Here is a 27,810-nt window from a genome sequence, read left to right on the forward strand (position 1 = left end):
GAAAAGCTGAAGTGCATCGTCATTTCCAGACACTACAGTCAAGCAGAATACATACTTGCAACATGATGAACCACTGAAGTTGGCTATTGAATGTGTCACACACATCCTGTCTTTCGCAGTCCTGAGGTGTGATCGTCATGTAATTCCAGCAACTTTCACACACACAGTGGCATCCTTTCTGCAGTTCCGTTCACCGAAGCATGACACAAGACACATAAAGGGTGTTGAATAGGCGATGTGAGGAGCTTTCTTCAAGTGTATGCTGATTCTTAAGGAAGCAAAGTTGGCAAATACATGAACAACCGTGACCACCTGAAGAATATGCTTCTTCTGAGTTACATGCACAAGATGATGTTCCACGGAATGTGATCTAAGTTTATGTATCTCCTGTTTTGATATTGTGACATAATGTAGCATAATGTTGCAGAAAATAACATTTAAGATCTCAGCATAGGTTAAACATTTGGTGAATTTACAGTATGTCCGCCAAGAGATAATGCAACAAGCAATAAAAGTTCTCACGTACATTAGGTGTGCAAAAGCCACTACTTATTTCATTATGACAATGGTGCCGCATGTATTGAAAACAAAAGAGTAACCACTATAGCAATGGCTTCTCGTTGCATACTGCATTGAAAAGTGAGGACAAATAGAAAGAAGAAAGAACAATGACGAAGACAGGTCTAATGAAATTCGTGATGTACACTGACCTCCGGTACTTTCTTGCTATGACAATTTGAGCTCTAATGATACCGGTGAAGTGTTTGCCTGTAGACCTTGGAAACAACTGATCTGCCATTTCCAATTGGGATAACTATCTGACCATAGCAGCGAACTGAAGGGCATTTTGACAAGATTGAAACGGAAATTGCATATCAGCACAGGGAGAGCCAAGTGCAACTTTTATCTGATCTTATGTGGTGACGAGATGCACATGTCACGAAACTTACAGTAGCCAATTATTACACTGGGCTGAAAAAGCTGATACCACATTGTGCAGTCAAGTACAGTGTTGGCAATTCAGCGACAGCGAAGCCAAGTCCCGTGGAGCCGAGACGTGCACTGCGTGTGGAAAAGCAGAAGTTGCATGGCTTAGAGCCGTTACAATGCATCTACGGTTTTTCCAGCACCTTTAGATGTGTCTATGGGTTCTTGCAGACTCTGTAGACAATGTGGGATAACGCCATTACTCGAGTGCATAATCAAGTGCATTTACGGCAGGGGGGTAACTTGCACACCACATGCATGGCAAAACAGCCCAAGTGAGGAGCCACTACACTACTTTGCGCAATGGCTACATCATAAAACTAACAAGTGGCGCGATAACTGCACCATCATGATGGTAAGTTTGAGACGAGATCATTACCCGAGTGAATAAGGTAATGTTAATGACAACATGTGTGCAATCACGTTCTTACCTTGTCGCTGCATGCTGCCTCCAGCTCAACTGTAAGCTCCAAGGACTGAGCTCTACGCTGGGCAGCCTCCAATTCCAGTAGCCGCTGCAGGTTCAGATCGGTCATGGTTCCTCGTGTGTATTTCAGCCTCTGCAACTGTGTGAAATTGTCCGCACAAAAACGATCCCAGGCTCAGTACCATGAAATGTCATTGTTGTTGCTCATGTGGCAAGTTTCGCTTCCCATGAGCCCAAATAAGGCAAAAGTTCTGAAGAAGATGAAAGCTTGAGAGATGAAAAGTTCAAGAACTTTTCATCTCTCAAGTTGCAATTGAAACATTAAAGACAAGACCATTCGTCAAAGCAGTGACTCTAGACCTGTGCGACTATCCGAGCACTTCCAATATTAAAACAAATGTTAATGTATTGAAATTTAAAGTATTGGAAATTTCCATGCATTCGAGATGAACGAATGGGTACATATTGGTCAGCACATTACCCCATGTAAGAATGGTTTCACTGCAGTAAAGGGGTGCATGCTGTAAATACAATTCCCCCGCCCCCTCCAAAAAGGGGGGGGGGGGGGGGGCACTGCTGCAAAGTCCCGCTTTAAGGTTCAAATAAGATATTACTAGGCTTGTGCGAATAGTGAAATTCTAAATAATATATTACTAGGCTTCTGCGAACAGTGAAATTTAGGTTTCAAGTCAATAGTGATTTTGGTTGGATGATTTTGAATCGAATTGAAATAGTATATATCATATTATTATGTAAAAATGACAAGAGGTGTGGCTATTTAGAAGCTGTATTTACACTGATGTGTACAGCATCGACCAAGACGGAGGACAGCACGCACTGCTGACCGACCAGCCCACTTCTTCAATGTCGTCTTCTGATCGCTGATAGGTCAGCTACGTAGCATTACCCCCGGCGGTAAAAAGGCCGTCTTGGTGCACATAAATGACGGTCTTCAGATGGCAGGCGGTAGGATTTTAGCCTACTGACGAGCGCTACATCAATACTGGGCGTGGTTGCAAGCAGGATGGTCTCAGAGGCAGGAATGATCTTATAGGTCACATCGGTAACCTGGCGGACAATAAGGTGAGGACCCGATGAACCGAAATAACAATTTCTTTGATAATCCAACTCGACGGACTGGGCACCACAGGAGAACGAGAGAACTGGGTGAGAAGCGAACGTTTACATGCTTGCTGTCGTAAAGAGACTTTTGAGCTTTTTGTGAAACCAATAGTCTAGAGCAGGCGATCTGATGTGTGTGGCCAGCACAAGCGATAGCACCACAGGCGTATTCGCTCGGTGGAGGTATAGTAGTCGGTAGTAGGGTGTCCGGTGGTGAGGTCAGATTGCGGCAATAGAGCATATAAAAAAGTGAGTAACCTGTTGTATCATGACAAATGTCATGCTACGTAGCTATATTATAACAAAAAATGGGCATATTTTCATGACCTAAGTAACCTGCACAATATCTTTTCAAAAATTGAAGCAAGGCCTGTCCAAACGCCATTTTCTTGGTTCAAAGCAAAAGGAAAATAGCAGGATCAGACTTTCAATAGAATGCAAGTGATAACCTGCAAAATATGTTATATTTAATAATTTACCTTGCTTGAAGCACATAAGCCAGTATAACAAGCTTTTAAACTTTAAAAAATGATGAATTGATGTGAGGGCAATATGTTACTTTAACCTTGAATAGGGGGTTTTCACCAGTGCGGATCATCCCTGGATACGTATTTTCACAGCTTAGCACCACTTTACTGCAGTGAAACCACTTTTACAAGAAGTTACATGCAAAATAATATACAGTGTAGGTGCTTTCACGGCTTAGCACCCCTCCGCAGCAGTTAAACCACCTTTACAGAAGTTACTTGCACACCAATTTTTACATATTCGTTCGTTTAGAATACTTCAAAATTCTAATTTAAATTCGAATCGAAGCAAGTTTGAATACTGTAATACTCGTTCAAATATTCAAAGCCTCTGAATATTTGCACAAGCCTAGATATTACCCACACATTGATTCCCCATTTTCTAAGTTTAAAAGCTTGTTATGCTGGGTTATATGCTCTAAGTATGGTAAATTTTGAACCATATTTAAAACAATTCAACATATTTTACAGGTTATCACTTGCATTCTACACAGTCAAATCATGCTACTATTCAAAGTTGCTTCCACTAACTTCGAACCAAAAAGAACAACATCTGAACATGCTCTGTTTTAGTTAAAAAATATATTGTACAGGCTAATAGTTTTATGTATACTCATTTTTGTTTATTATACTTGATATATACTATTTGATTTCCATTTGAATTTATTCTAACCAAACCACTATATGCTTCAAACCTAAAATTTACTATTTGTACAAGCCTACTTGAGTCCAGCAACAACCCATGTTCAAGAATTTTACATCACTTATCCTAAAGGCCAACTGCAAAGAAACTTTACTTGGACGGAAACAGCCATAAATACGTAGTATATTTACAGTACGTTATGATAACGACAGTGAAAAATCTTAAAGTTGCATGTTTATTTTATAACTGGTGCTCCAATTGCCAGCAAGCAGACGATGCAGAGCTCTAGCGGTGTGCCCAGGCAAATTGGACAGAACCGGATATGACAATTACTACAGAACGTCGCCGTGTCGCTCCTTGTGAGCAATCCTCCCTGCCGCTGTATGCGTTTGTGCTGCTTTGGCACCGCCTAAAGACAGCGCGTTTTAAATGCGTTCGTGCTGCATTGAAGTCGATGGCATGTCAAGTTCAAGTCAAGCAGCCTTTCTGAATGCGGGGGTTAAACACTGCAAAGCCACCAGTGGGAAGCCCGGACCAGCGTTCGATAAGAGGCATGTTCACACAGCTTTCTTAAGTCAACATAAAAAAAAAATGCACTCGTGATGTGTGTGCTCGAGGAGCGCGGAGCAGACGATTTTTCTGTCGTTCACGTCACTCCCAGTCAGCCGTAATGGTGTCATTTTTTCTAGTTTCCGTCTTAAACACACTGTCGTTTGAAAGTTTTTTTTTTTTCTAAGGTAAGCGCTTGTATTTCGAAGGTGACGTTTGGCAGGCAGCACTACCTCTAGCTAGACTATTTACATATTGACTTTTTGCGGAGCGCCAAATTTCATTGCAGTTGGCCTTTTAAGTGTATTCAAGCTTAAATACTTCCTGCAATTTCCTACAGTTTCATTTTTCTTTACTCGCTGACAACAATGCAACTTTTGCACAAGAAATACCAAAATTGACATTTGAGACATTTTCATTGCCTTGAGATAAAGAAGGAAGCCCACAGAAGATTAGATAAGTACTATGACGCATGTTCATGTTTCTAATTTGCTAGACTGTCGAAATTCAGAACAGAATGAACTACAAAGTAGGAACATTCCACTGCATGCACTAGACACTGATCAATTTTGATAGACTACCACACAACTAGAAAAACATGACAACAGAGAACAGCCGAGCCAGCACTTAACTTGCCTTTGTCCACTATGAATGCACCATTGTCTATGAAAGCATTGGACTAGTATAATCGTTCAGGCATCTAGCAAAATTCAGCATAAAAACATTTCCTCCGTAAAACTACACCTGCTTTTCTCATTGGAACAACATTAAACCGAGTGTTTCATTTAGCTGATTCTATTTTTGCTATATATTACAACATAATAACTGACTTGCTAAAAGACTGAAAGAATTTAATTAATTTGAAAATTTACCAATATTAAGTTTCAGAGGTTCAATTGCACTCTTTTGTCCCTTGGTTTAAGCACTGTAACAGTGGCAGCAGCATGGCAAGAGAAACATGACATGCACAGTTGTACGTAATTAAATTCTCTATATATTATATTTACTTGACTGTAACGCAAGTTTTTTTCCAGATTTGAGCTACCTAAAGTCGACCCCCGCATTGCAATCGAATACTGAAACGATATTTTTTTCTCTCCTGAGACGCAATAAAGACACCTCTCCTGTTACAACTGTGGTTCTTAACTTAACTGCATGTTTGTACTTAACTGCATGTTTGTAGAATGCAATGTATTTCTAAACGAATTGTGCTTGTCTAAGGTTTCAATGTAATGCAGTTTCTCTGCAGCTGCCGAGGAAGACTGAGGAAACGAACTTTTTCTGCCAGTGGTCATACGGCATACCGTACTTACTCGGGTAATCCTCGCACTTGCATAATTCTCGCACCCTCCACATCGCCCAATAAAAATACGATCTCTTTTTTTTTCTCAAGTAATTATCGCACCTCTGAAAATTGCCGCAATAATGTAGTCTGCTGTTCCAGCCATTGATGATGATAGCGTGCGCCGTCTGGCGCCATCTCCTAAGCACAGAGCGTACTATTATTGCACCAAAATTCAATCTAATCCAATCCAAGCCAAAGTGGCAAGTGCGCGTGGCGGCGTGATTGGTATGTTGTGTCTGTAATCTTGTTACGTTATGGGGCGATACGGAAGCTACATGGCTGCTTTCAAGTTGAAAGTGATTGATCATGCATGAAACAACGGCAACAGGGCTGCCGGTAGGCCCTTGGGAGTAGACGAATTTTGTGTTCGCTACTGGTGACGGCAGCTGAAAGCCACCAAGACGTGTTGGGCCTTGACTGGAATTTATGGTAAACTTTATTTCTTCAGAAGGCAACTGTGGACGATTCTGTTAAATGGCCATCAGCCAAATACTGACGTCCTTTGCCTACATTTTGCGGACTCCTGTTGAGCAACGAACGCAGCAACGCCCACAAGCTTTGCGCACGGTATTCTATTTCTCGACTATTTGCATGAGCCTTTTGTGTCTCAAATAAATCTTGCCTTGTGTTTAACCTGTGCTTTTATTCTTGAGGTAAATCTTAATTAGCACTTCTCAAAGCTTGCTGTTAGTTGCTGGCGTGAGAATCCCGACTTGCGGCCAGTTTGTTTTCTTTTTCGCTCTGTACATTTTCGTGGAAAGTTTTCCCCGCGTAATTCTCGCACCACCCAAATTTGCACCGGTTTTTCGCCAAAAAAAAAAAAAAGAAAGTGCGAGGATTATGCGAGTAAATACGGTAGTTGCATGTGCTTTTCGAGAACATACTTTTCAAATCGGTGCTGCACAACACAAGCCGATCGGTGAAATGGGACAACTTTTCGCCAGGGCGCACCTCTCTCCCCTAGCTTTCAGAGCAGCAGGGAGGGAGAGCGGGCATATGATTCACGACATGCGAGAACCCTGGTGCATCACAACTTCACTATTGTCTCTCTGGGCAGCATAGTTCTGTATTCTGTTTAGCAGGTGCAATGCGTCATTGGCCGATAGGGCGTCGACGATACAACTGCACATCGAGTAACAGACACGAGTTAAGTTACAAAAATGATAGATAGCACTACACGCAACAAGCTCACATATGTCTTTCGAGCAATTGTGATCGTGTGGGAAAAAAATTTTTCTGAAAAGGCTAGTGTCTCCCGGGCGATCTGGATTAACAAAAAAAGAGCATTGCCCCCCCCCCCCCCCCCTCGTTGTTTTGGGATATCACTGAACCTATACCGTACCCTATGAAGAATAGGGCAACTAATTGGCCCTTACACTGGGAATGAAAGCTTTCCCTTTTTTTTGGGTAAGGTACAGCTGCAACAAGTTTTAAGCAGATGGATAATTTCTTTTTGAAGTTGCACCACTATCTGCTCTATGATATGACGAGGCTGTTCTGTGATAAAGCCGGCTTGCCAAGACTTTTGCTGTGCCGATTCATTGCAAATACCGACAAAATTTGTGACATCAGAACAAGTTTTGTTCAATTCTTTACACATATGTGTATGCAATGTCGTAAAACGCAAAACGTGGCCCCCATGGTAGAGATGTGTAATACAGGTTGTTGCTTCGCTTTTATACGACACAGGACTGGAGGACTTTTGTAATGTGGCGCATGACAGTTTACAATGTTGCGTGCTCATAAGACTGAGTGAGACAGCTGCTTAGTTCAATGAACATAATAGCATGAACACTGCCGCTCTGGACAACAACCGATGACAAGCCATGGGGACAGAATAGGCATCATGGCTTTGTGGAACTTATACAGTCGCCGAAAGATTTTTCGAACTTCAAAATTTCTGCCTTGTTAGATATTTCAGACTGCACAAATGCATCATCAAGGTTTCCATTGCACTAATGCATCTTCACGGCCAATTTTTTGGACGAATTTATGTTCCAAAGTTAGATTTTCCTGAATATATTGTTTGTTTTGAGCTATACCGCTCGATTTGGAAAGCTGCCATGTTGAATTTTTTGTTGGGTTGGTTGAGTTGGGTTGCAAAGGCTAGTTGTGTAGCCTTCGAAATTGGAAGTGCGCGCAGTTTTTTGGTCTCAGAGGCTATGTCTGATCTTCCTTGGCTAGCATAATGGCAAAACTTTTTTTAGTCAGCTTTATCACCGTCATTGATCCACCGGTAGGTTGTTTTTTTATTTTCTGGGCATTTGTCTTTCTGGTAGTCATTGCACACGTGGTTGTATTGGTGGTGTGCCAAGTATGCTCGAGCCATTGTGCAGGTAACATGGTCGCCGCTGTTCGCGATTGCTCACTATAACACTGCTGGAACTCCGAGGTCACGGTGCTCGGCAACTGACCTGAAACACCCAGGTTCGATCGCGGCCGCGATGGTAGCGTTCTGATGGTGGCGAAATGCTGGAGGCTCACGTGCTGTGCGGTGTCAGTGCAGGTAAAAGAAGCCCAGACTGTGTTGTTAAATCCCACCAAACAGGCAGAACGTTGCAAGCATCTTTTTGCGACCGGCATAAGTTTTGTTTGCTTGCTTCCATGGAGCCACTAACTTGGCCGCCCGCAACAGTCGGCGGCACCGATTGCCAACGCGCTTGCCAACAATGTTACCGTAGGCCAAACGGAACCAAATTTGCTCGTCCCCAACAACAGCATGAAGCATAGCATTATTGAAGATTTCTTTAGGCTTTCCTTGTTTTAAATAAACTTCATTTTCACGGCTTGACCATTCTGGCAGACTGTTCGATTTTTCGGACTATTTCGCAATCCCCGCCAGGTCCGGAAAGTCGGTCGGCGACTGTATTACCGCAGCGCGCAGTGCCTGCGTTTCTTTTGGCTTAATGCGTAACATATGGCCGCTGTGAAAAGAGCTTTAGAGGCACAGCATCAAGTTGTGGTTGCTGGACTTCAGTTTCATGAAAACTGATTTTTGAGCTATTTAGAGTAGTTCTCCTTATACTATTGCTGTATCATTCTAATGTTCTTGCTGCGTAGAATAATCCCGAGTTGAATATACAGAAGAAGCTTATTGATACATTTCCACTTCGTACGATTTCCCAATGCCAGCATTTGTGATATATTTATTAAGTGAAACTGTGTGACCTCTTGGTGAGTTCGCAATGCATGTTCTACTGCATAGTGTCTATAGTTTTTTCCCTGTGTTTATTTTTTTTTCAGTGGCAAATTATGTTCTACTCGCTTTTATATTGATACATAACAGCCGCCGCAACGCGGCTGCATGAAAGAAGAAGACAAAGTTAGTTTTGGTTGATGCTGCACTGGCGCCACCTTGCTTGTCGAGTTCCGTGCATTGTGAATAGATTATTAGAGAAGTTACTCATAGCAATATAAAATGGTAAATTTCTGCTAAATGAAACAGCACAGGTTTCCTGTGCTAAATACAGCACAGGAAACAGTAGTCTTACTGACTTTGTAAAATTAAAGTTCAACTGTACCGCACATAATTTTCAAATGATGAAGAGACATCTGAAACCTACATTGTAGCTTTTTATACCACAGTGCTGAATGTACAGGTTGCACTACAGTGAAATCACCTAAATTAGTTGCGGGTAGTTACAACAAAAAATCACAGCCTTCAATATAAAAATGCTGTAATTTAGGAACTCAACCTCTATACAACTAAGAGAACAAGGATTTTGTGACAAGGGACTCTAATAAAAAAAGCTGCAGAAATGAGTAAGCGCCATGATAAACTTTGCAGTTCATGGATGTTTGCAAAGTTCTTCACGGAATCAGTAGCCTTCTGTTGAACTGCACTTTTCACAAGACAAAAAATTTTCCAAATTTTTTTTTTTGCCTTGGGTAGTGATCAGAAAAGTTCACTTCAATCTGACAAAGTAGTCAGTGGTTATCAAGCAGGACGTAGCATGCAGTGAAAGCAAGTGAGTTTGAGGTGTGAAGCGATTAAGCCAGGAAAACGTGCGAGTGCCCAGGCAAGATGAAAGCAGTTCAGCGAAAGAAAAAAAAAAAAAAAAAGGTGCGACAGACTACACAGCCACCTTTGCAAAGTGCGGGGTAGGAGGGGAGCGGTTGGCCTCGAGGTCTCGGGTGAGCGTGCCGACGTGCTGCGACGGCCTGAGTCGTTCTCGCTGCTTGGCGGCTAGCTCACGCTGGCGGTTCATCTGGCCGCGAAGGCTGTTCACCTGCTCCGTGCTCAGCTGCAACTGCTCACCCCAATCACCACCACCACCACCACCACCAACACCATTGTCAGAGTGGGAGCCGTAGGCGTGAGAGGGGGAGTAGAGGGGTCAAGTCACCGACAGAAGAGGAGGAGGAAAAAACAACAGAACGAGTGCTTAAGTGCAAAGAAAACAAAAACTGAACAAAAGAGAGAAGAAGCAGTGTGCAATTAAGAAAACGACTCTGCTCATTTGTTGCGAACCAACGCTACAGACACTCATTTTGCCCACGAAAACACGCATACACATACACACAAACATCGGTTCATTCACCAGACATCCAGACAAAGAAGCGTGCACCCGCCACACACACACAGACTGGTCAGCACTTACAGACAGGCAATTCATACACAACCTACCTTCCCAAACATAATACTTTTTACCAATGCAGCCCAGTGCATTGCTTTGTTTTAAACATAAAGAAACAATAAATCAGTTTTAAGTATTGTAGGAAAAACAGCACTCAAGAAAAAGAAAAGTTGCTTCAAGAGGACAGTTACATAAAGAGAAAATGAACAACAAGACATCAGTTTCACACTGAAATGCCAGTTGCAGTGTGTCTGTTAACACTAAAATTCGATGCATATTTTTCATGTGAGCTTTTGTTTCTTTCCTGCTGCAGCGCAGACCTTTCAAAAACTTGCTAAACTTGCCCTTTAGCTCCTTCAGAATACACTGACATTCATTTTCGCTGACAAAAAAATGAGCTAGGCCTTTGCAATTACCACCAAAATCAACAAACCACGACGAGCTTGCGTGCAAAGTCATATCTCCTGTTACACAAGGCAACTTAACTGCACCTTGAGGAAATGCACTTCGCCGCTAATGTCATTCGCATGCTGTCATACGGAAGCACTTGGTTGCATTTGCTGCAAAGTGCACTTGCGCCAGCGAGTGCATTCGCCAAACTCGCTTTGCTGCGACAGAGTGTCTAGCCTTGGTAGCAGTGGCCTGAGAATAAATAAGGTATTATCCAAAATCGAGTTTACAGAATTTGTTAAACTACTGTTCTCGTCACAAAGAACAGTCAAGAGTCTGAAAGAATCTCATTTGGTCGGAAACAAACACAGTAAAATAAAAGAAAAATGCTGGCCAAGGTAAAAAGTACAAAATAATTTGTACCTTTTGCCTTGGTCAGCATTCTTTCTTGCGCAAACACTACTCTGCTGTTCTCGCAGTCAGGCAGTTAAGAGCCACGACTGCTAAGGCCATGCCGAGCACAGACCATTCGATAGCCGCAGCCACCACATTTGTAAAGAAAAATTTATTTTAAGGGCTGCTTATGGCTGTAACACATCGTCACTGAGGAAACATTGGCTGAAACAACTAATATCTATCATGGTATTTAAGTACCTACCATCATCATTAGCATAGCCAAGGTATACACTTCCCTTTGTTGTGCAGCAGTGCACGCAGTTCACAGATCAAAGTGACATTCTGATCGCAGATCAAAGTGACATTCTGGAGGCCGTAAGTGCACCTGCTCAAAATGACACTAAATTTGCCAGTGTGACTGGGGTACACAGCAGCATCACAATTCATCTTTCCTGGCTCATTGATCTTGCTTCGAGAGTGTTTGTCTAGGGATCCTAGAAGCTTATTTTGTTGTTCTTTAACATCTGCACATAAGGAACTATGTACTAATTGCTTGTACACACAATAATATGGGGCAAGAGGTAGAATGACTGGGAAGTAGTGATTTCTTGCCAAAAAAGGCTCTTTACAATAGAGATACATTTTTCAGTAGCTCACATACCCTGTAGAAAGCTCTGCTGATTTTGCATTTTCAACAGTGTTTAATACCGTATTTACTCGCGTAATGAACGCACTTTTTTTTCTCGAAAAATCGGAGCAAAGTTGGGGGTACGTCTATTACACGAGATAAATTTTATGACAACTTTTTCGGGAGGAGCAAACAATGCAGTAATGCAAAAAAAAAAAAAGTTAGGTCGCTTAGCCTTTCACAATTTACATATGCGTACACTGTTCGGAATCAGCTTCTTCGCCCCACTTTACTCATCTTTGGTGGTTGACGACGCTATCTTCTGCAAGCTGTCCCGTGCCGCCCGCGCATGCCATAAAATTGTTTTGCGGCTACCTTTTCTCGCAATCGTTTAACCGCAACAGTGATATCTGCTGTTCTCAAGGGGCGCCCAAAAATGTGCGCTACGACGCTACGACACACTTTGCCAACTTAGCGAAAACCTTGCACGACGACTGTGACGATGCCGTTAACGTTGTAGCAAGCACAACGAGGTCGTGGTAGCAAGTAACCAACATTGCAGCAAGCTACCCCCGAAGCATCAAAACAAACCGTCAATAACAAGATTAACAACAAAATACGGCCGCTTCCTCGCTTCTACATGAGAAGCAACCTCTGTGGATAACAAGCTAAAAAGCGAATTGAGAATCGGGGATGCTACCATGTTGCGGAAATTGTCACGATCTTCTCTGGACGACAAGTTATTTTTTATGGTTTTCCAGAAACCTGCGACGTGATAGGGATGAATAACCCTTCAGCACAGCAAATCCTGCCCTCCTCACTCGAAAGTCGGGTGCATGTGGTTAGGCTTTTTTTTTTTAAAGTGGGGGGTTGGGAGGTGATTCTTTAGAAAAAAGAAGCAAGGTAAGAAAAAGGGGTGTGGAGTGCATGATAACTGTCTGATGTGAGGACAGGATGATATACTAACTACACTCATGGAGAACGAAGATATAGTTAGAATGAAAAAAAAAAAAAAACGAAAGTAGGCAATAAAGGGGGGGGGGGGGGTTTGCAGAAAGTGAGGGAGGGAGGGAGGTCAGTAAGCACAGGCAGTTTGGTGACCTTCCCTGTGCCATGTGTGCTTATCAGCTGCAATGTTTTTACACCCACACCACTGGTGAACCACACCAACCCCCACTGTGGCCCACAGATAAGACAGGGGGGGGGGGACACAGGTCCCACAGATAGAAAGAAAAGCAATTCACTCCCTGCAACCCATGAGGGGGGAGCCAGCTAAGGTGGTTGAGGGGGGTCGGCAAAGTAATAAAAAACGAGAAAGAGATCCACTGGGTGAAAGGGTGAATAAGCCCCTAGTGCCGGTTGGAACAGCAGCAGAGGATGAATGTAGGGGGTGTGTTTATTATGCAGGAAAAAAAATTCGAATTTTCATGACTGAAGTTGGGAGTGTGTTTATTATGCGAGTGCGTTCATTACGCGAGTAAATACGGTATCATAAAATTTTGCATTACCACTTTTTGTCAAAGAATGAATTCAGTGCTGTATCTGCAACTTATAGCAGATGGAACACAACTGCCATGAAAACAAAAGACAGGTAATATTGTTTTTTCATGGAAGATAAATGATAAAGTACCCCTTTGTCTCACACAGCTGCTTTGGGCACAAACTGACTCATCGAATGGCCACTAAGAATCAAGAAAGAAAGAGAAAAAAGCAGCATAATTTTTGTTGTTATGCTTTTATGGTCATAAGGCCCAAACACATCGCTGCTAATCTAAACTGTCGTGCAGCTGCTTATTCTTGCACAACTCTCAATCAACTTGTGTTTCTCGTAAGCATGCAGAGCAGCTGTAGTCGTTCGTGTTGCTCGTGGCCGAAGGGGCTCTCACCTTGTGCTCGGCGGCCTCGCGAGCCTCTTTCTCACGCAGCAGGTCCTTCCTGAGCTGCCGCAGTTGCTGGCCCACGGGCCCTCCACCCTGGGTGCCCCCTGGGGACAGTCCCAGCCGAGCGTCCTCTACGTGCGCCTTCAGCGCAGACACTTGCAGCAGCTGCTGCTGATTCAGCTCCTGGAGAGCACGCTTCTCACGCTCAAGCTCCTGCAACAGCAAGCAGAGACATAGATTCTTTAAAGATCAAACACACAACTTAGTACTGCCCGAAGTGAATTCAATACAGTAGAATACTGTACTGTGCACACACTGTGATATCAACTTAGCAACAAGGCCCATGCCAAAGAAGCCTAACTGACACTGTCGTACAACAGGTATCCCCATTCGAGCTGCCTGCATTGACTGTTTCTAAATTGTGTCTTACATCCTAGAGCTATCTAAGAGTGTAACTGCTTCTCCAGTGTAGCTGTATCACCTCCTTTACAAGTCTATAAACTTATAAACGGCATTGATGTCGCAATAGCTCAATAAAAATAGAAATGTGTTTTTGTTGTCTTCAACTTTCTCAAACAACTGAGATGGGGCTAGCTGGTTCAAATCTGTAGCTTTCGATGGCACAAATTAAACGACTCCAAGAAAGCAGAACACAGGACCAGTGCTACTTTCAACAGCATCATAGTACAAGGCAACAAAATTAAGTTGAACGTAGCGCTCGTCTTTTTGTTCTTCGACACATTACTTGTTCCACTTTTCTTCAGACACATCTGCTGCTTTGCCTTTATGTGAAAGCCCGTTACATGACTGAAAGTGTGTGTAATTAAATACTTTCTGAACATTTTTCGTGTACTGAACAGCCATTTTTACAATGGATATTCATATTCATATTTTTGCTAGTATCCACAATTAAAGCCGTAAAAGCCCAAACGGAGCATTGAGAAAAAAATGCAGAGAGCAGTGCAAAGCACTTGCCGTGCATCACAGCTAGCCAAGTGACATCGCCCGCTGCTCTACGCAAGCTCTCATGTTTTATGCCTGTACCGTGCCTGTTCCAAGACAGAATCTATTATACTTTTGCAACCGCATCATGTCACATTTCATATTTTAGCATTTTAGCGGTGAAAGTGTCCTTTAACGAGGAATGTTACTGGCGTCAATACCTCCATCACACCCACCTCGTGCTGTATGTAATTGTACACAAGGCCAGTAAATATAAGCCGGAAGGACAGGAAATATAAGCAGTAAAGTGCGAAAGGTAAAGTGAGCCAGATAGAAGCGAATCACACAGAAATTCACAGCCCAGCATGGCACTCCTTAGTGCTACAGCCATTCTTGCATGCTGCTGTGAAAGTTTGACCAGCACACAGGCTATGCCTTCATATACCACAAGCACCACACTCAATTCCGGGAGCACAAGACACATTTTACTATATAATTACAGCATCATATTCCAATATGGGCAGATAACAATAAATACTGGCACAAAGAGATAGAGAGGGGAGAAAAGAAAGGCAAACTTTGCACAAAGTATGGAAATTCTGACAATCACCAGATGTACTTTAAATTTTACCGGTGACACCTCATTTCCACAACTGTTGGCATATAGTACTAATGCTGTGAAAGCTCGAGTCTAGGAAGCAGAGTCATTATTTAGCTACAGTGGCGCCATAAGCTTTAGGCTTATCCTAATTTTGCTCGTAGCATCAAATAAAAATAATCTCAACTCAAGTCATCCTAGAGATCTATTTACAAGCTCCCGAGGACGCTGGGAAAACTAAAAACTATTTACATTAAAAAGAAGTTTTCTGGACAGAGCCAAGTCAAGTAAAAGCAAAGAGACGTCAAAGTGAAACAAGAAAAAAATAAAAAGCAGCAAATCTCACACAAAACCTTTCGGGACAGCAGCAAATGCAAGGAACAACGAGCAGTTGCCGGGGGCGTTGCTAAGGAAGCCAAATGTCAACGTAACCATAGCAACCGCAGGAAAGCTGAAAGACATTTTTACACTGCACTTTGCACTGAAAAGTGACCACTGTTTCAGGCTAATTTCGGATAGTTAGTTCCACAAAATTGTTTTGGAGAAGATGAAAAAAGTAACTAATCTACTGCCACCAGCCAAACAGTACAGAAACCTGGCAACCTGTGCAGGATAATAGGCTAGACACATTTACAAGACTTTGCAGCCTCTCATTTGTTATTCACATACAAGAACAAGCATAATGCCGAGCGAAAGTGTTTTAGAATGGATAAAACTATAATATAATGCAAAAAAAAAAGCCACGTGCTGACTGGTACCAATAAATGGCAAGATGTAGTCAGCCTGTACATAAAAAATGAAATGGTTTTGCAAAGAAATTACTTAACTGACTGGTGGAAAACTTTGTGCAGTTGAGAGCAAAATTTAAACTCTAGTGAGTCCAAGAAGCATAATCTAGATTGAAGCAGAAGTTTCAAGTAATAGCTAAATATGTAAATTTACCAGTCTTTGGGAGTGCACCCACAACGGATACTTTAGTTTAGCAAAGAGTATCTTCTACAACGTATGAAGTATGAGCTGTGGCAAGAATTGACTTATTTAAAAAAAAATCTACTGCAGTGCATCAAATATTGTACCTTTTTGAACCTATATTAGGCACTATTTATGAATATTTATTATAACCTCCTGCCTCATTATAGCAAAATTGTATCTTACACAAAACTAAGTTTGTTATATCATAAAATTTGTTATAAAGGTATATTCCTAAAGATGTATGTATTGCAAGGCTATTGTTCATATACTTCGTCATAACAGATACTTCGTTATATCCAGGTTTGCTATATCGAGGTTCGAGTGTAATTTTGATTGCTTAATTACAGCACTGTAAACTTGATCAGTGAGTTTCTTGACATATTACAGTCTTTTTGTAAGACGAAATCGAATAAACATGAAAATCTGCACATTACAGTTACTAGGCTCTAACTTAAATGCAGCAAAATTAATCTAAATTGGTGCTGTGGCAGCAGACAAAAGCAATGTTTACAATCTTACATACTTAGAAATGATAGAGTTAGGAGATGGATAAAAGTAATAGAGCTAGGAGCTTAACGAGCGGCTGCATGTATTATGAATTTGAGAAGAAAAAAAAGAAAGAGCAAAGAAAATGACAAAGGAGATAGATGGCACTGACTGTATCATTCTAGTGGCAGCTACAGCGGCCATATTTTCGATGCAGGTGACAATGCTCGAGGCTCGTGTTCTTAGACTGTGGGACAGGTTAAAAACCCCCAGGTGGTCGAAATACTATAGTGTCCCTCATAGTGATTTTGGGGTGTTGAACCTCCGGTATGATTATTATTATTATTATCCTAGCGATATGGAGACACTCTGACAGATTTGCAGCGATTGAAGCAACCACTTGCCTCCTTTTCTTTTCTGGTGGACTTGAGGGCCTTGCGGAGCTGGGCATTCTCCTGGAAGCTGTCGCCCACGGCTGCCACCAGGGCATCCACTTTCTCCTCTAGGCCACGCAGCTCGTCCCACTGCAGGGCACTGGGTGACAGGCCGTCCCGTATGTCGTCGACCGACAGTGTCTGCACGCCCGCGGCTGACAGCGACGAGGAGTCTTCGCTGGTGCCCGACAGGGCTCCCTCGCGGGATCCCCCCACCGGGCTCAGTGCCTGCACCAGTTGCCGCAGAGAGCCGTGCGCGTCCTGCACCTGCCGAATGCGGCTCTCCACTTTCTCCTCCAGAGAGCGCACCTGGACAGAAAAAACAGTGGTAAGGACCACAAAATAACAATTTCACAAAAGCGCATTTGGCTTGTTCTGTACTGATAACAGAATTGACAGCCAGGCTGGTTGGTCTCAATTCATCTTGAAAGGGGCCCTGAAACACTTCTTCAAGTAATCATGAAATGAATTCACTGGAAGAGCTTATTGCCTCACGAATTCAACGCCGCAAAAAATTTAAGAATTTGTCCAGTGCGAGTAGAGTTACAAAGGTTTGTCGCATGCTACAATTGCATTTTCTTGTCTCGTCCCGATGAAAGCTCTGGAAACTATGCAGGGAGGGATGGCAGGGCCACAGAAAAACGTCACGCCCGCCTCGTGACCTAGAGCACTTTTTTATTATTTTTTCCTTCGAGTGCACGGCTTTTTCAAAGTGATCGCGCGTGCACGCGTGGACAAGTAGTGGCCTCTTGCGGCGATCTCTGCAATGAGCGAGTGTGCCATGCTCAAATCAGCCAATGGCTGATAGATGGGCTTGCATTGTGTGACTTTTGGGCATATTCTATGATTTCTCGAGAGAAGAGAAAACAATTTTCAGCTGACTTTGATAATTTATTGTGAATTCCAGGCTGCGTGCTGCGCTATAATATTTGGCTCCCGTGTTGTTGGGAGCCTCTACTATTGATCGGCAGTGTTTTCTGACCATGCTCAAAAAGTGTTGCAGGGCCCCTTTGAATTGACTCACAAAGTACAAAATACGACATGGACGACAAAGGGGTATACACGGACAGCATGACTCTCAACTGTAGGTTTACAGTATACAAAAAAAAAAAAAAGAACATGTACACTCATGCACAAGGAGAATTTGATTAAACAGCAAGAGAATAAAACACAAAAATCTGTTTTTCTTTCTTGTGTATGATTTTGTTGATTTTACTTGAGAGCCAGTGCTCTTTGCAGGTGCTTCTTTGTTATCCATGTGGTACAGTAAACCCTCGTTAACTCGAACTCGCATATCTCGAAATCTCGGTTAAGTCGAAACTTTTTTTCGCCGTGCATTAACCTCCCATAGGTGCTATGTATTTGCCCCCTCTTATCTCGAAACGTTTTTCGGAGGGAACAGTGGATATCTCGAAATCTTGAGAGGGAGGGCAGAAGGCAAAGTCTACTCCCAACAGGAAACGAGGGCTCCGTGCAAACGCTTAGCTCTTACTATACGTGCCGAACGCAGTCGTGAAGGGCGAATTTGAAATTCCCGCGGACGCAGCCGTTTCCTATCAGCCTTGTCAGGCAACTGTGGGAGTGATCACGTGTGCGCACCTGCGCGCGACTTATGCGCGGTGGGCGGCGTGTGCAGCATGCGCCCGTCAGTACGCAACCTAGCCCTTGCATGTGCGAGCTGGTATTCTTTGTTTTCCTCGTGATCTGTGCACGACGCATCTTGAGCTCAGTTTTGCTGAGTAGTGAGTGGTCTGTGCAACGGACGCTTCCGAATATCGAACATTGGCGCAGAATTCAGCGGCTGTGATGAGCTGTGCAATGAAGTGCGCAAGGCAACTGGCTGCATGAGCGATACTGAAGACGGCGAGATCGCCTTTGAGGAGTATGCGCTCTACGAGGCCGACGTCCCCGTTACCGGAATGCTGTCGGACGCCGATATCGTTGAGATGGCCGTGAACGACGCAGATGACCATGCAGATGAGGAAAAGCCTCGAGAAGTGCCTACGACGACAGAAACACGTAACATGCTGTGCTTGCTCCGCAACAAGGTCGAATGCAGCGGTGGCGACCAACGGCTCATGCGATGTGTTGAGCAACTGGAGAACGCCTTTCTCGGACCGAACGCTAAAGCGAAACAGGCGAGCATCACGCAATTTTTTGGTCCTCGGTAATAAATTTTTTTCCCCTCCGAATTCTTGTGCCTTTACTACGGTAGCTGTTTTGTGCAGTGGAGCTTTTCCTAGCAGCACTGGCTTTTCCTTTACAGTGACCTGGGCGAACATTTTCGGCGTTTTGCTTAACTCGAAATACCGCCTATCTCGAAATTTTCCCCGGATTTGATGACTTCGAGTTAACGAGGGATTACTGTATTTTGCCCTGTAAAATCAATTCAATATGTTCCGCTTTAACTGTGCTGGCCTGGCTGTTCTGCCCATATTAACCCTTTACATCCCGCAAACAAGCTAAACCACATTAGCACATTTTGCACATCAGCTACAATGGGCTACCCAACGGTCACATATGCTCCCATTTGTCGTGCCAAAGGTGATCTGAGCAAGTCCTCCACATCCAGCTTCTTTCTCCATGCACATATGGTGCTATAGTAATGTAAACATAACTTTTTTGTTAAGATACCGAAACAAAACTACAAGGCAATGTAGTAAAACCAACTTCCATTCCCCGAGTTCTCCTTTCCTTCATGGTCACAAAACGATATGTCCTGATAGTGTTTTTTGCATTAATTTAATAGGCCAATTTCAAAAAGTATTGAATAAAAAAATGTGGGCACCTTGCACTACTGGTGCAAGGCTGTACTAACAGCGGAGAGCGTGTGGCCAATCTAGATTATTAGCCAAATCCTAATCAGCAATGTCCCAATTGGGGATATATTAATTAGCATGCTTCTAATAAGTATCTCAATTAGCAATGTTCTCTCTCTCTGTGTTTCTGTCTATTCCTATCTCTTCCTCTCCTTCTTCTCTTCAGTTTTCTTCCCAAGGCACGTGCATTGAAGATTATACCATTACAGGTTCATTCATCTACAAAACAAATAATTTCAATTTTCTTCTTTTCAATGTTTTTGTATATATAGTGTCAAAATTGCTATGTTCATCGATTGGCAACAAAAAATTACACATTACATATTTTTCTTGCTCTACAACTTATATTTTTTTGGAAAAAGCGCTTGATTATTCAGTTTGGTATACTGCGATGTATGCTGCTGTACTTTTTATGCTGGCAAAAGACGTCTTCCAAAGAGCTATGAAAAATGACCATTTTTACGGTAACGAAACAAGTAAAACTGATAAAAATATCAGCCAGTTTTAAACTGTGAAAACTCTTGGACAGTAAATCTGTAAGTGCGCAAGTCTCTGTGATTGGCCAGCAAGATCATGTGGTGGCATAAATCTGTTGGTGGAATTGAAATACGCACGCTTACACATTTCGAGCGTCCTCATCGTCAGTTTGCTCAACTTGTTTACCATTCCCCACCTCTGGTCTAGCGTTTGGAGTGAGTAGTAGTAGTAGTAGTAGTAGTAGTAGTAGTAGTAGTAGTAGTAGTAGTAGTAGTAGTAGTAGTAGTAGTAGTAGTAATACTAGTACCAGTGCTATTACCACTAGTACTACTTCGACTTATCAGCACAGGGCAGATTTAAGGCAGCTTCACCATTAAGAGAGAGAGAGAGGTTACGCGTGTTTTATTGTCTTTTCACTGTCTCCTACAAGTTAACGTTCGGTGTCAGGCCTGCAACAAAGAAGAATAAAGAGGCAGCAGTATGCACACACATACCTGCGCCCTGAACTCTTGCAGTAAGGATCCCATCTGGACCATTTTTTCGAGCTCCTGGGTGCGAGACTCCAGTTGCTCCTCCAGCTGTCGCACGCGTCTGGCCATGTCGGCTGATGCGTTGCTCTGGGTGCCTCCCCGTGTCTTCTCCAGCTCGAGCAAGGCCTCCTGTTCACCTCGACGGGCCTCTGCCAAGGCCTCCTCCAGGTGGGACACCTTCTGCAAGTGTGCATTTGCCAACAGTTTAGATGAGGCACTGGAATGAGAAAATCAATAATTTGGCCACATAATGGGGAGAGGAAGCACAACATTGAACTCAACTCTGCCCCTACCCATTTGTTATAGATATTTATACTATACCCAAGCTTCTATTTTTAGTAACAGTAGACTCTCAGTAAACAGTGATGTGTTATATAAAATCACTGCTTAAATGGAACAACTGGTATATTATAAGATTGGTTCAGTACTTGTATTCTGTACCCCTGTTCATCTGTCAGTAAACGACACTCCTGTTAAACGGAACCTATTTTCCTGGTTCCTCCAGATTCCATTTAATGAGAGGCTACTGTACTTATATTTTAATTGCATTGCATATGCCTGTTACACTTTGTAAGCAAGGCACTTGTGTTTTACCTATGAGACACACTATAGAGCCACAGAGAGGTGCAGTAACACAGAGCATCAGTTTAGAGAGCTGATTTGTAGCATCTATAGTTGCCTACAAATGCCGTACATCATGCTATTACCTCATTTATCAAATTACAACGAGCCCTTGTATGAATCCTTAAAGACTGTCACAACCCTCGAGTGTGTTTTATAGCTGCAGTCACACGGTATCTACACATACCAGTGTGAGTTCGTGGACAGTGTGCGACTTGTTAGACAGGTCGGCTTCAAGGTCACGAATGATGTCCCGAAGGTCATGTATCTTGTCGTCTCGAGAGCGAACTTCGGCCTCCAGCTGGTCACGCTTTCGCTGCACCAGTCCGTGATCCTCTACTCGCATCCGCAGTTGTTGTTCCAGGGACTCAATCTGGTAAAGAGATGAGCACAATGGTCACAGCCCCTGAGCTATCCCAGAAGGTTGCTCACATGCTCTCCCTGGTATGTATGAGAGACTTTATTGCAGAACCAAGGCTTCCGTTATGCAGTTCATCTGGTTTTGATGTCAGCGCCAGTGGTTGGACTAGATGCTAAAGTGGAAGCATCAACTAGTGTGTTGTTCATCTTTAATGCAGCAACAATGCTAGAAACACGAAGCAGATGGCCCAATCGAAATGAGAGGCCACACCAGGCCAGTGATTTAGGAATGTAAGTTGTAAGCGTGTACTAGTACATTTTTTTTTACACCTTGTTCTGTCTATTGTTTCTAGCACTGTTACTGAATGGATGGTTTGACCAGGTTATTCCACAAGTTGGTTATCTCAATGTTTGGTAAGTAAGCTGCTAATAAACCAAAGCTTTCTTTGCAGCATTCAAAAATTGTACGTGCTGTAGATGGATAGCAGTATGAACAACTGTGACAAGGAGCACGCTGCGAGGAAGCGTAAGGGGGCAGCATCAAGAAAAAGGAGAAGTATACAGCAAAGCGCATTCATTGCTTGGTTGAAAGCGATAATACAATGATGATGTGGTGGCAATATAGAAACAAGAAATGTGCCAAAAGTGGCAAGACATCCTCACACATGCTAGGCTGAGGCAAAGTAGTGGACGCAAGAACTTACCCCTATCCTTCCAGTCTGTAGAGACTGGTGTAAAGGTTTATACGGTTACGAATTTCAAGCTTTACTGCATGAAACAATGATGTTTTTTTAGAGTCCCCACGCTAATCATTAGCTGTGGTAATGGCCCTTAGAGTTATTGTAGCTTCCTACCTCCTTTGAGAGGCGTTGCTCGCAGTTCTGAATCTTCTCTTTGTCTTTGAGGGCTTCCTGCATCTTGGCCAGTTCTTGGGCAAAGTCCTCTCGCTCCTGTTCCCGCTCGTGTGTCTGCTCCTACACGTGAGGCACAAAAAAATCAGACTTACCATCTGTAAGTTGCATGACAGTAACAAAGCACGGCAGATGTTGAAATAACACATGCGCTGGTGTAACATGCGCCAAGAGAAATAAGCAAAATATTTTCCCATACCATTCTTAGAATCTGTAATCAAGCTAAGTAATACGAGATGACGATGGCTTAGAAAACCATAATAATTGATTCTCACATAGCTGACGCTGCTAGTGCATGCTGTGGCCTCAGTAGTCTTTACGAGCTCTGCCACAAAGCATAAAACAAATATCTGAAACAAACCTCCACTGTGCTTCTGTGAGTATACTACACAATTATGTTAATAATGACTGCATGAGTTCAGTCTGCATAACCTTGGCATATCACGGTGAAGTAAAAGTTATGTCCAGCTAAGGATGCAGCAAATGTACATTCATGGCCCAATATAAAAAAAAAACACGTAAAGAGCAAGTATTCAAGTATAGAAAAAATGGGTTAAGCTACATTTTTAAAGTACGAGTGTAAGTATGAATTGAATTCAAATAGGGTTGTGACCCCCCCTACTCTTCCCCCTCCGATGCCAAATCTACAATGTAAATAAATGGCTACGAAACGCCTTGTAATGTACCTCAATGAACTTTTTGTGTGACAGCAGCTGCTTGTCCATGGCGTCGATCTGCGCCTGCAGGTCTGCCACCTCGAGGCGCCGAGTCTCCAGAAGCTCCTCACGCTGTGTCGAGGCTTCCTCGAGGGCTGCTTCCAGTTCTGCGAGGCGAGCTGCAAGGACGTCTCGCTCCTGGTCCTGACTGCGCTGCAGGCGCCGCTTCTCCTCGCTTAGCCTCTCGTGCTCTTCCAGCAGCCCTACTCACCGACATGCATGTAGGCGCGAGTGCAAAGGAAAGCAAGCACGAAGGGTGAGGAAGGAGCAGGAGGCATTGGCATCGAGTGGAGACATAGTACTATGTGGCTAATTGCTGAAAATTAGTGCTGAAGGCGGCGTAAAGGTGCTACACTTACGGACAACATTTCAATGCCATGCATGCGAAGCTACAGGAGGCAGAGGTACTGCACAGACATCACTATACGAAAGCAGTCTACACAGGTGGAGGGGCCCCTCTTTCACTTTCAGATGTTATAGTATAACTGCAGGGTTGATTTCAAAGACTCATATTATGGTCGTGACAAACATCTTCAGGAAAGCACTAAACTTTAGATCTGATATACAACTGCTTGTTTTTTCATTTTCACTAATTGTGATTAGCAAGATACTCTTAATTACGATGCACTGTGCATGTAATGTGTCCAGTGTCTGCAAATGCATAGAACTTCACATTGACAAGCCTTTTACTAATCAAAGCCATTAAGTACTGCCATCTTGCGGAAGCTGCGGGCAACATGCATGTTATTGATAACATGGCATATATACATAGCACAAATTTACAGTAAAGTCTTGCATAAAATATTTCCATGTGAAATGCATGTTACAATATTCAGCATTATTATGAGAGTGCATCCCTAAATTCATATTCAAGAAACAAAATTTAAATTTGAAGCAATACTGAGCAGCACTATTATACACCTGCTCTGCCTTTGTAGCTATGGCTGCAAAGCCACGAAAAGTTGGCCCCAAATATAGCACAGCCCTAACAAGACAAGGACACAACTGTATAAGTAAACATGCAGACCCTGCTGCTATGCCAACTACACGGCTCTTCTCGTGCTCTTATCTTGTTTGCTCAGCACTAGTATTCCAAGATGGTATACCAAGCGTGCACTGCAGACTGAATGATGTAAGAACCCAACAACTGAGAGAAACACAATAATAAGGCAAGCATAGTTTTCTTTTTCTCTCTCAGTTGCCTGCAGTGCAGGTTTTCAAGGATGACCATGACATACATGCCAAACATTAAGCGTTGCAACAGCAAGTACAAGCTTCAGCTGAGTTGAAAATAAAAAGAAAAGTGGCCAAGATGACAAAACAGACTCGAATGACAGGACAGAACACCTATTTTTCCTTTCTTCATTACTGATTTGACTGATGTTTACCACAAGTCAACCAATCTGCACGTTCCAAGGGCAAAACCTAGACGTCGCATGTAGGAAACACCTGACATCACTCATGAGGTCAGACGCTCTCTAGCTGTAATACTACCTTAGAGAACCTCAAAGTTGGGCCAATATTTAAAAAATCCCATATTTCCTAATATTTTTCATGGAACATCTATTAATTAACTTAGCTTGCTTATTGATGAGTGCACAGTGCGATTCACTGTATCACAATAACTGCACTAAAGCTGTACAAGTCGATACGCTGGTCGTACGACTAACACTCTTTAAGTGAAGCTTCAAAATGATGGTTTACCCGTCTTCTAGTTATGCCAAGCATTTGTTAGGCATGTATTAATAAGGCTCTCTCTCTCTCTCTCTCACACACACACACACACACACACACACACACACACACACACACACACACACACACACACACACACACACACACACACACACCCCACACACACACACACACACACACACACACACACACACACACACACACACACACACACACACACACACACACACACACACACACACACACACACACACACACACACACACACACACACACACACACACACACACACAATGTGCAAAGACAAACAGTGGTCACTAAAGTATGACTGTTCGGCATATAAAATTCTTCGTTAATGAGATCTCACGAATAGAGGAAGCCTCTGTTTGTCTGAAATAAAAAGCTTAAGTTTCCTTGACATAGAATAGAGAATTCAAGAATTTTTCTTTTGGTACATCGTTCACTAATGTCTAACGTACATCAGGTCTGCCCCACCTAACAAAAAAACCCTTCAATCTCGGATTTGCTTTGTCGATAAAATGGACAAAAAAAGTTCGTTTACACTGTCCGATAAACAAGGAAAAACACCAAAATACCATAAATGGCATTTGCCAAACCATGCATGAAGAGCAAATGCTTTGTCGTTGCTATGTTAAACTTAGAAATTGCATCTCAAACCCAAGTATAAAACGCTAATCTCTGCATGCAAAATAGAGATGTGCGGGAACCCACACAAGTACAATGTTTGCACAAGGCCCTATTTTTTTAATGCATGCAACCTGAAAATCACTATTCCATGCACAGGCAAACACTCTTCAGTAGTTGCGCTAAGCACAAAACAGGGCCATCACACCATGCATGGTTAGTATGCGACGCTGTGACTCCATGCTATAACGAAAGAAACAAAGTATACTGACCAAATACAACTCTAAAAGAAAGACGTTTCATCTCCAGATAGAAACCTTGTTCCCAATGCGGTCAACTACCAGAAAGCATACACTTGATTGACCTTATTGTGGACAACGCACAGATTAGAAGACAAGTGAAAGGTCTTTCGTCTAACTTTTATTCGGTTGGTGTACTTTGTTTCTTTTGTCATGTTTCATCCTGACTGCCCGCTGAACTTTAGATTTTGACTCTATGCTATGAATAATTTTTCAACAAACAAGATAAAACCGTGAACATTCAAAGATGGCAAACAAATGCACTCAAATGCAAAACAAACCATGCACCTCACAATTTTGTTAAGAAATAAAGACCACAAAACAGACAGAAAGTGCAGCCAATCCACACCAACCTTCAGGCGCTTCAGTCGGTGCTTGCTCAGATGTGGAAGTTGGGCATGGTGCTTAAAGAGGGTTGCAGAAAGAATCAAAGAGCGAGAGAGAAAAGGAAGAAAAAAGCAGAACAAGGTTTCAGAAAACAAAAGAATAGAAGATAGCATAAAGTACACCAATAATCTGTAGTGCTAGAAACTTACAAGGGCTGCCAGCAGCAGCCGAAGGCCTTGCTGCGGTTACGGCGGGCCAGACTGAAACTGCCACAATTTGCCTACTCATGAAATTTGCATAAGTGTGCCCTGGCCTGGGGCTTCCATTTACAGAGCTTCAACACATCAAAAAAGATGTGTTAAAACAGTGTTCTCCAACTTGATGAAGTTTTCTTGCAGTAGGTGCTTTGGAATGCTACAGCGAAAATTTCCAACATGAGGATTGCCCGGATCTCCATTTCTGAGAGCTTTGCTCTGAAACCAGCTGGCTGTACCCAGTGTGTTTGAATATATGTGCATGATGCAGGCAGTTAACAGCCGAGGAAAGTAAAGCGTAAGGCTGGGCAACGCCCGTGTCAACCTAGGTAACTACAGACAACTGATAGCAGCGATGTTTTGAACCAATCAAAGTGCTACAGTATAGTGTACCTCGGCTTTATACTCAATGAATCTTTAAGGTATGTGACAGAATAGAATATCTTTGCTGTTCATGAACCCAGTTAGAAAACTTGCTATCGCTTGTATATTTTATCTATGTAGTAGACTCATCAACTGAAACCTCGATGGACCAGAAAAATGTGTCCCATTTAACAGGAGTTCCGTTTACTGAAAGATGAGCAAAGGTGGAGAATCCAAGCGAAAAACCAATCGTGCTGAATCAGTTGTGCTGATTAGGCAGCAGTTTCATTAAACAGATTTATGTTTACTGAGAGTCTGCTGTACTTATTACAGAAAAAGAGAAAACTATGCACTAGCAAGAGCAAAGTTTGATTAGGGTGTTTTATGTATTCAGAAAGAATCAAATTTTTTTAAATATAAGAATAGAGGTCAGCTGTGAATCACAAGAGAGGTGCTCAAAATTACTGTTGTGAACTAAAATAAGTAATTTGAAATATGAATCGAGGTTCATATAGTTAAAATACTGTCAGGAAAAGCTTTAAGAATGAGTGTTCATGAAATGTGTCTTTATTGAAATTATAATTATTAAAAAAAATGGCTTAAGAGTAAGCAGTTGACAAAACCAGGCATTGTTGCAAACTTCTATAACTTTTGCTTGTCACAGCAAAGTCTCCTACTGTTCTGTTATATGCTACAACACAGTATAATAAAGCAGTGACTGTTTATCATCATGAAAGGAGAATAATGGTGGCTGATGCTTGCTGAATTTCAAGTGATATTTCCTTGCTCACAATGAAATGTATAAGGAGGATGGTTTTCTGCATGAGTAAATAACTCATCTAGATGGGGAAAGCGAGAAAAGTTATGAAGACTAACAAACAAAGTGTTTT

At 42.6% G+C, this 27,810-nt stretch overlaps 1 protein-coding gene across 11 annotated transcripts in view; it reads right to left on the reverse strand.

Moving 5' to 3' along the window:
* Positions 1 to 27,810, reverse strand: part of LOC119178495 (uncharacterized) — a 331,606-nt gene that overhangs the window by 44,790 nt on the left and 259,006 nt on the right. For 9 of the 11 annotated variants that reach the window (XM_075888511.1, XM_075888524.1, XM_075888515.1 and 6 more), the window contains 9 exons: positions 26,330 to 26,380; positions 23,308 to 23,540; positions 22,565 to 22,684; positions 21,538 to 21,723; positions 20,694 to 20,909; positions 16,874 to 17,212; positions 13,478 to 13,684; positions 9,686 to 9,850; positions 1,419 to 1,553 (listed from right to left, as the gene is read on the reverse strand). In XM_075888511.1, the coding sequence (XP_075744626.1) occupies positions 1,419 to 1,553; positions 9,686 to 9,850; positions 13,478 to 13,684; positions 16,874 to 17,212; positions 20,694 to 20,909; positions 21,538 to 21,723; positions 22,565 to 22,684; positions 23,308 to 23,540; positions 26,330 to 26,380 (1,652 nt within the window). The remainder of the gene's footprint in view (positions 1 to 1,418; positions 1,554 to 9,685; positions 9,851 to 13,477; positions 13,685 to 16,873; positions 17,213 to 20,693; positions 20,910 to 21,537; positions 21,724 to 22,564; positions 22,685 to 23,307; positions 23,541 to 26,329; positions 26,381 to 27,810) is intronic. The other 2 variants (XM_075888522.1, XM_075888494.1) reach the window with 2 other exon arrangements.

The sequence above is a fragment of the Rhipicephalus microplus genome, chromosome 1, assembly GCF_043290135.1.
Source record: "Rhipicephalus microplus isolate Deutch F79 chromosome 1, USDA_Rmic, whole genome shotgun sequence".
In the NCBI taxonomy this organism is placed as follows: domain Eukaryota; kingdom Metazoa; phylum Arthropoda; class Arachnida; order Ixodida; family Ixodidae; genus Rhipicephalus; species Rhipicephalus microplus.